Source organism: Microchirus variegatus, assembly GCF_963457635.1.
Source record: "Microchirus variegatus genome assembly, chromosome: 1".
In the NCBI taxonomy this organism is placed as follows: Eukaryota; Metazoa; Chordata; class Actinopteri; order Pleuronectiformes; family Soleidae; genus Microchirus; species Microchirus variegatus.
In genome coordinates this window covers 14,886,105-14,894,921 of record NC_139802.1, presented here as the reverse complement: position 1 = coordinate 14,894,921, position 8,817 = coordinate 14,886,105, and the positions used below count along the sequence as shown (strand labels likewise).

Genomic DNA, 8,817 nt, shown 5'->3' with positions numbered 1-8,817 from the left:
ATAAAAGACCATTATTTTTCACAGTGCAGCACGCCAGTTGGTCATGAATCAACCGTGTGTACTGTATTTTGACTGTGTGGCCTCACCTCGGTGTCGGCAGTGATCATTTATTCTCGATTCCTAACTTCTGCCAGCCACAGAAACACACATAAACATATAAATCCTGCCCCAAAAACAAATAGTCCCTGGAGCAGTGCTCAGCTCTCATCTGTACTCTTCATTTGCCTCCTGAAGTTGCAGAGGTTAGTGAAAGATATGTTTGTCTTTTTCCACCTCAGTGAAGGGTGAATTTGGCTCAGTGCAATAAGAAATGGATTACCCATTTATTAAAGAGGCTGTGTCACTCCTCATTGACTTGGACAAATAACAAATTCATTTCTAGCAGCCTAATTTCGCTCTGTTCGTCAATGAATTTCTGATAGCGTTGAAATACTGATTGCAGCCATATGGGCTCCCTCAACTATTTTTTTTTTTTTTTTTTTTTTTTTTTATTTAAATCAAATGATTAAAAATGAGCCACTGCAGAGATTCCACAAAGGAAAGTCGTTATTTTTTCTTACAAACCAAGTGTTTCACAGACATTCATTTAATAAAACCGACAGAAACCAAAGAAAGCACTGGAAACGTTCACTTTGACGCCATTTTGGAATCAGCTGGAAACTTTTTTTTTTTCTTCCACCAGTGCATCTCAGTATGAAGCCAAGACTAATGTTGCCTTTTTCCTCAGTCAACTGCAGGTCTGTAGGTAGTGGCGTTTTGTAAAGTAGCAGTAGTGTATTGACAGGGAAGTATTGATGTTTCAATTAGAGCGGCGTTACATAGTGCCGCAGCATGGTAACATGGTGCGTCTCCTGCCATCTGCTCTGCCTCTACGTCTGATGAACGAGGCACGTGGGGCTAATCGAGCCGCACATGAGCGATGGGACTGCGAGATCTGTCTCTCTCTCTCTCTCTTTCTCCCTCTCGCTCACACACATACACACACTTATCCTATACTCACGTACTTATGCAGAAAAATGGGGGGGTGGAGGACAAGGGAGAATTCCTCAGCCTCACTGTTTAAACAGCCAACAGAAAGCTACAGGAGCAGCCAGTAGACTATGTTTCTAACAAGGAAAAACAGGCAAAAGCAGCAGATGCATGAGCTTAATAATCTTCCAAAACTCATCTGATAGAAAATAGAAGAAAAAATAAACCAAAAAAACAGAGAAGGCAACGATTTCTGCCAGGTTTTCTCGCGCTGGGACAGTCTGAAATAACAGTGTGCATTATGCCTGGCATCACTGCCTGCCAACCCGCATGAATCAAAGACCTCATTGTGTGGATTACCTCGTTAATCTGTTGATGCCATTAAGTAGTATTGCAGGTTAAAATGTGCCAGTTTTTTTTTTCTCCCTCACTTCTTCTCTTATTGGGGAGGTGTATACACTCTTAGAAATAAGGGTTCCAAAAGGGTCCTTCTACAAGGGCTGAGGTTCTGAAGAAAGGGTTTTATCAAGGGTTCTTGGTAACACTAATGGTTCCAGTAAGAACCATTTTGATCCAGAGAACCCTTTGAAACCCTTTTCCTGAATAAAGGGTTTTAAAAGGGTTCTTGGTGGAACCCTCCAAAAGGTTTCCAGGAGAACCTTTTTTAAAAACGTTCTACCTGGAGCCAAAAAGGGTTCTCCTATGAGGACAAGCCGAAGAACCTTATATGGTTCTACGTAGCACTTTTATTTCTAAGAGTGTAGCGTTAGGGTTGGTAATATGGAAATAAACATGCTGAAACCCAGGCCAAGAGGACGCTGAGGGGACAGGGAAGAGAAAGTCAAACGCACACCCGACGCCACTTGTTGAAATATATGACCGCGTGAATAATGACGGAGGAAAAGGAAAGTGGTATTGCTGAAGCAGTCCCACAATGACATCTTGTTGCTCTTCTTTTTCGGTTATACCTCCTGTAAAAACTCCCGAGTCGTGTCTCGTTGGACGAGTTAAAGCGACGCTGTGCTACGTTGCTGCTTTAGCTCATGCACTTTAGAGGTGAACCCAGAGAGAGAGAGAGAGAGAGGGACAGAGGGAAAGGGACAGAAAGAGAGGTAATCCTCCCTTTTTTCTGCTCCCTGGGGTGGTCTCTTCATCCAGGGCCTCAAAGAGGGACAGAATACACCTCCCCGTTACAATGGAGGGAAACCACAGGGGCTATAGCTATCTGTGTGTGTGTGTGTGTGTGTGTGTGTGTGTGCGATGGGAGAGGGGGGTGCAGCTTTAAGCAGGCCTTTGAGTGGCCTAATTGCATTGGAATACAGCAGTGTGAGAGAGCTGGCTCAGATCACGGCGGGCTGCTGGAGGGGTGAGTGCCCGCACCTCGACATCCACACTCAGCAAAAGAGCCTCAGCACAATGCACACAATTAATGCTCTCCCTCTCGTTAACTCTCTCCCCACTTTTTGTCCTCTCCTAGTTTTTCTCCCATTCTCCTCTTCGTCGCCTCACATCTTACTCGCCCCCCCCCCCAGTATGTCGTCACTCACCCACTGTATACAGCCTTTCAATCTCCCGCTCTCTCTTTGATGCACACAACAATTACAGTAAAGATGAAAAGCTCTCCTTATGCAAGACACCGAGCGAGGATTTTTGATACCTGTGCAGCTAATCTTGAACAAAGCGCGTGATTAAAAAGTATTGCATGCTTTTATCTATAGAGTCTATATTCATAAAGCAGCAGGAAATCCTTTGAAAAAAAGAAAAGAAAATATAAATTGAAGGACACTAGTTTTTTCTAAGTCAAAGTTGATGCTGGTGGTATAGCTGCAAAGCAAGTAGTTATCCATTCAGTCATGAGTGTTCCCTGAGGATGAGAGTGTAATAAACCAGTAATGGTTCAACAGAGATGTTTTGTGTCTTCATGGCATTAAATACTTTACTTGTTATTGTACTTACGTCATGTGCTATAGAGGTATTCGGTAAAAGCCTATACATAAGAGCTAAAACATTTAATCTAATGTTAAATGTCAAACATGTCTGAGTCCAGCTTCAATTGCTGGTTTTATGATTGTAAACTGAATGTGTTTGGGCTTTGGATTGTTGTGTGGAGGTAAGAAATGTCATCTTGGGCTGAATCCTGTCTTAGTACACATTAGGTGTTGGACTCAAGGGCGTGGACTTTTGAAAGAGGACAACAGAAAGTGCTGACATTAAAGAATTTGTACGGTTGGCTGGCATTTTTGCAAAGCAAAGAAGCGTTTCTGTAGCCTCCACGTAGCCTACCCTGCACATTCATGATTCTGCACATGCTTGTTTCAAACACCCAAGTGAAATGAGGGGTGTAAAAAAAAAAAAGAAGAAGAAAAATCTGCATTTGCACTATTTCCATAGTAATGGAACAGATTAACAGATGATGGAAATAGTCTTGGTCAATTTCTGTAAGTGTGATTATATATGGACTGCAGTTCTCTCTATAATGGTGGAGACCACATGTTAGTGTCTCTTCAGCAGACAGTGGACAGTTAATTAAATGGTCAGACACACAGACAAATCCCAGTGTGGATCCAACTGTCCCTGCATTTAAATGGGATTCACTGGACTGACTGAGTGTATGTGTGTGTGTGTGTGTGTGTGTGTGCGTGGACCAATCAATGATTTTAAAAACATATCATATTTAACCATCCGCTCCTTTGATTTTCTTCATTACACGAGCCGTGTCTTAATAAAACCTAATTATTTCCGCTCGCGAGGCGCTTTCTGGTGAGAAATTGGCAGAGGGATGTGAGCTGATGTATAGGGAGACAGTCGCCTAATTAGAGCGTTAGAAATTGAATCTTTACAGCACACGGGTCATATAATTATCCCACTGTTAATTTAACGCTTACATTCTCTGCTGTTCATTTTTATTCCCTTAAATGTAGTTTGGCAGCGGCCCTCTGTGCTCAGCTCTGTGTTTTTACAGTAGGAGGAGGAGGAGGAGGAGGAGGAGGAGGAGGAGGAGGAGGAGGAGGAGGAGAGGAGGTAACATGCATGGCCCCCCAACTCTGGCCCCTCTGAGTGACTGAATAACTGAGGACCCTGCTGTCCAAATAACAAGGCGCGCATCATTTATGCATTGTTAAGCCACGTAATTGAAACGAGCCATAGTTTGCATATTACACCATTAAAATAATGTGCTTTGCGTTTCTTCCAACACGACTATTTAAGCCTGTGTGGCGATGTGGTAATTCCTTGAATTACCACCTAATTACCACAATGTTCTTTTGATTTGGCCGATTTCAATGTTACGCCACAATAATGTTCAGTATTACCAGGATGAATTACTAAGCCGTGCCTGGAACTTTTCCGCCTGTGACTTAAATCTTGGCACTTTCATGTGCTGCCAGTGCAGCTGTATTCACATCCATAAAGGATTATTAGTTTCTGAAATGAGATCCATTAAAGGCCCAATCAGTGATAGTTAATTGAAGAGCTGGAGTTATAAATGGAATATGAGCATTTTTTGCGTGATTCTTTGGGCCTGGTTTTTATCACTGCTTATATAGTTATCATTAATGTAAACAGACCAACCGCACTATAAAACACTGTTGATTTATAATCACTGCTCCTCGCAGTAAAGCACATGTCTGATCATTACAAATCGATCTCGTGTTTATAACGTTTGTGTGGCTGTGTGCTCGACTATGTTTGGGACACACAGCGTGCCCTGAAAGGGCGAATTATAACCAACTGTGAATTTAACGTATAAATTGATGGCTGTCAAAGATAATTGCGTTACGTTCACTACGAACATGAGAGAAGCTGTAACTTAAAGCAGGATGTGGAATCGGAATCCAACGCAGCCATGTAAAGCAGAGAATGGAGAACACTTTGTTAATTAGCACTCGCCCTTTGTTACACGCCAGTGTATTGTTCGCAGACCTCAGTCTATACACATGACATGTGTCCTTGGGTGAACTTTGTGAATACATTAACATTGTTAATAACGACTTGTAAGCGTGCACAGTCACTCTATAGCTCGGTTTGTTTTTATTCTACAGTTTTAGTGGAAATACTTCTTCTCCTTGGTCCAACGTATTAGAGAAAGCGTTTAATTACAGTTTCAGTCATTTGCATATTTAGAAGTTATACATTGAGGCTATTTGGGGAAGTGTCTGCATTGATTTATAAGTTTAATTTGTGGCCAGTATACGGTATTTTACTCTATTTCTAATTCTTGTTGTGCTTTTCCACTCTACATTGGAATTATGAATGCCTCCTAATAGTTACAATTAAGGTTTTGCTTTGGAGGTCAGAAAGTTGGCATTTGAAGGTATGTTTATCATTTTTGTTCCTCACACATTTGTTGTTGTTTTTTTATCTCAGTGTAGTGTGAGGAGCAGCAACTTTGAGGACAGATATAATCTCTCTCATCTTTTTCCCAGTTTCTCTGGCCCTTTTTCTCGCTCTCACTGGCCCTGTCCTCTTTACTCCTCCCTCCTTTCTCCCTGCAAAGGCTTTGTCCCTGCAGCAGAGAGCCTCTCTAAATAGAGGCCTTTAGATAGTCCAGGATTGGGGTGGGGTGTGGAGGGGGGGGGTTTGGGTCAGGAGGGAGGGCTGTGACGTGCTTGCCGTTGTTTCATTTACCTCTCTCCCTATGGCAACCAGCAGTGGACGGCCAGGAATGTCCCCTCTCTGGACAATGTCCTGGTCCATGAAGCTGACACCAGGGCACGGCAATGGAAACCTGCTCTACTTACTCTGGACTTGAGGCCTAAATCTAGACTTCTCTTTGCTTGTGTCTGTCGTCACCTTAGTGGAAGGATGAGCAGCCACGGAGGGTTTTTTTCACCCTTAACCTCTAAAATAGTTCAATATTATACAATCAGAAAATAATTTTAAAATCTATTTGAGATGTTAAAAAAACACCACACTCTGTTCCCACATATCCTTTAAACTATTTTCATGTTCAAAACTAAATTGTATATTTCTTAAGTTGTAAAAAAATTAAATAGCTTTTAAACAAAAGCTCATATTCAATCCAGCGAGACTATGAGAGACTCGTACTGAGACAAGCTTGTAAAAGTGACTTTACAACCATGCACACAAAAGCTGATTTGTTTATTTTATGGACTGTTAAAAGTTTCCAGTTCAGCACATGTTAAATATTTACAAGCCTACACATTTTACAGTCTTTCTATGTTGAGTATTAGCAGATAATTGATTTATAAAGACACCAAATAACAGACTTAAGTGTCACTGCAAAACATAAAAGTTAAACCTCAAACTATACTGAGGACAGAGCAGGTGCACATTCAGCACAGAGCTGTGTGTCAACACATGATAGCACTGTCAGTGTCACTGCATTTAATCTAATTTATTTATTTTATTATGGGAGGATAAATATAATCCATTTTAATTATTGCTCTGCTATACATATACATCATATACCTCTCAGAAACGTGGAAAACTTTAAGGTACAAGACAACATGTGTCGTTTCAACATCAAAACCAATAGGATTTGAGATTATTTTCTTAATTTTGCCTAATTGTCTGGCTGCATTAGTACCAAAAATGTCAAAGTATAATTTCTCTCAAATTAGAGAGAGAGGAGAATAATCTAAGGATCAATATGAGTAATGTCTGTCACACCCACACATGCACACGCAACACAGCATGTTAATATTCATATACATACACACTCACAGACCATCAGCAGAAATGTTGCCACACTGCAGAACTAAAAGTCATTAACAGTACTTTTGGAGTAACCTGTTTTTTTCAATTAATTCTGTGTAAAATCAAGCTTTGTTGCAGTAAAAAAATATCAATTTTCCAATTAGAATTATACAATTTCATAATCATAAATGTATGTTGAATAAAGTCATGCACAAACAAATTGTACTCAAGTAAATAACTCGACATCCTGACCTTTACTTCACACCCTGCAGAGCTTTAGTATAAAAGCTGCTGTCAGAGGACACCCCTGCTCTGCTCGAGTTAAATTCTCTGCCTACATCCTGAAGATTATCAAAGTAAAACTACTGTATCTTACAGTTGCACCGCTGACGCCGCTGCTCCGTCTCTCCATGCTGCTGCACTCCGGCTCTCCGCTTCCACGGGAGCCTCAACTCGCACCTCTCCCGACAAAGAGAGTAGTGTTTGCTGAGACTTTCCCCGCAGCCAATCGCCGCGCCGTTGCTCCTGGCAACCACGTCCATCATCTTTTGAGGTCCAATCAGCGGCGGGGGGGCGGGGCGGGGTCCAGGTGCGCCTCGGCGTACACTTGGCAGAGCGCCTGGGAGCCGCCTGTGGGCAGGAGAGGGTCTGTCAAATGCGAGGTTTCTTTAATAAGAGCGACCAGTCCGGCTCTGAGAGTCATGGCGACCGCAGCGTCTAACCACTACAGCATCCTCACCTCCAGCGCATCCATCGTGCACTCGGAGCCCGGCAGCATGCAGCAAGCGGCAGCGTACCGGGACGCGCAGAGCCTGTTGCAGAGCGACTACCCGCTGCAGAGCAACAGCCACACGCTCAGCCACGCGCACCAGTGGATCACAGCGCTGTCCCACGGAGAGGGAGCCCCGTGGTCCTCCAGCCCGCTCGGCACGGAGCAGGACATCAAACCCGCGGTGCAGAGCGCTCGGGACGAGATGCACAACTCCAGCAGCAACTTGCAGCACCAGTCGCGGGGGGCGCCGCACCTGGTGCATCAGACGCACGGGAACCACCACGACAACCGGGCGTGGAGAACCACCACCGCGGCGCACATACCGAGCATGGCGACGACGAACGGCCAAAGCCTTATTTACTCCCAGCCGAGCTTCAGCGTCAACGGGCTGATCCCGAGCAGCGGGCAGGGCATGCACCACCACAACCTAAGAGACACTCACGACGAGCACCACAGCCCGCACCTCAGCGACCACGGCCACCCTCAGTCTCAGCATCAGCACCAGCACCGACCGCAGAGCCACCACGACCACTCGGACGAGGATACGCCGACCTCGGACGACCTGGAGCAGTTCGCCAAGCAGTTCAAACAGCGGAGGATCAAGCTGGGCTTCACGCAGGCGGACGTGGGACTCGCCCTGGGGACCCTGTACGGAAATGTGTTTTCCCAAACCACCATATGCAGGTTTGAGGCCCTGCAGCTCAGCTTCAAAAACATGTGCAAGCTGAAGCCTCTGTTGAACAAGTGGCTGGAGGAGGCGGACTCTACCTCGGGCAGCCCGACCAGTCTGGACAAAATCGCTGCGCAGGGGAGGAAAAGGAAAAAACGGACTTCAATCGAGGTAAGCGTAAAGGGAGCTTTGGAGAGCCATTTTTTGAAGAGCCCTAAGCCGGCAGCGTCGGAAATAATCGCCTTGGCGGAATCTCTGCACCTGGAGAAAGAAGTGGTGAGGGTTTGGTTTTGTAACAGGAGACAGAAGGAGAAGCGTATGACGCCTCCTGGAGGAACTCTGCCGGGGAGCGAGGATGTGTACGGGGACACGCCGCCGCACCACGGGGTCCAGACCCCAGTCCAATGAACTCTGCTGGACTGGACCGCTCCTCCAGGACTTGTTTATCCTTTTTAATTTATCCGCCCCAAGGTTATATATAAATCACTGGACTATGAAACACTATAGAGGGTGTTTTATGTGTAATAGATCGCCGTGAGTACTTTCGCAATGTCTGCAGTGAATTTGTGAGACATCATGGGAGACGGAGGGAGTGAGTGAATGAGTGAGTGAGTGAGGGGAGGACAGGACATTTCTCCTCCTCTCTCTCTCCCACAGCTGCAGGAACACAAGCCTGTGTTGTTTTCTCCGAGGATACACACTGTATGTCCAGCACTGTGACTGCACTCGACACAGTTTCGAGGTGTAG

The 8,817-nt window shown here is 44.7% G+C and overlaps 1 protein-coding gene across 1 annotated transcript; it reads left to right on the top strand.

Moving 5' to 3' along the window:
- Positions 1–7,202: 7,202 nt before the first annotated feature.
- Positions 7,203–8,477, top strand: pou3f2b (POU class 3 homeobox 2b; the record flags this gene model as incomplete). The annotated part of the gene is made up of 1 exon (XM_083886729.1): positions 7,203–8,477. The coding sequence occupies exon 1, from the start codon at positions 7,329–7,331 to the stop codon at positions 8,475–8,477; it is 1,149 nt and encodes a 382-aa protein (XP_083742855.1). The 5' UTR covers positions 7,203–7,328.
- Between the last annotated feature and the right edge of the window lie 340 nt (positions 8,478–8,817).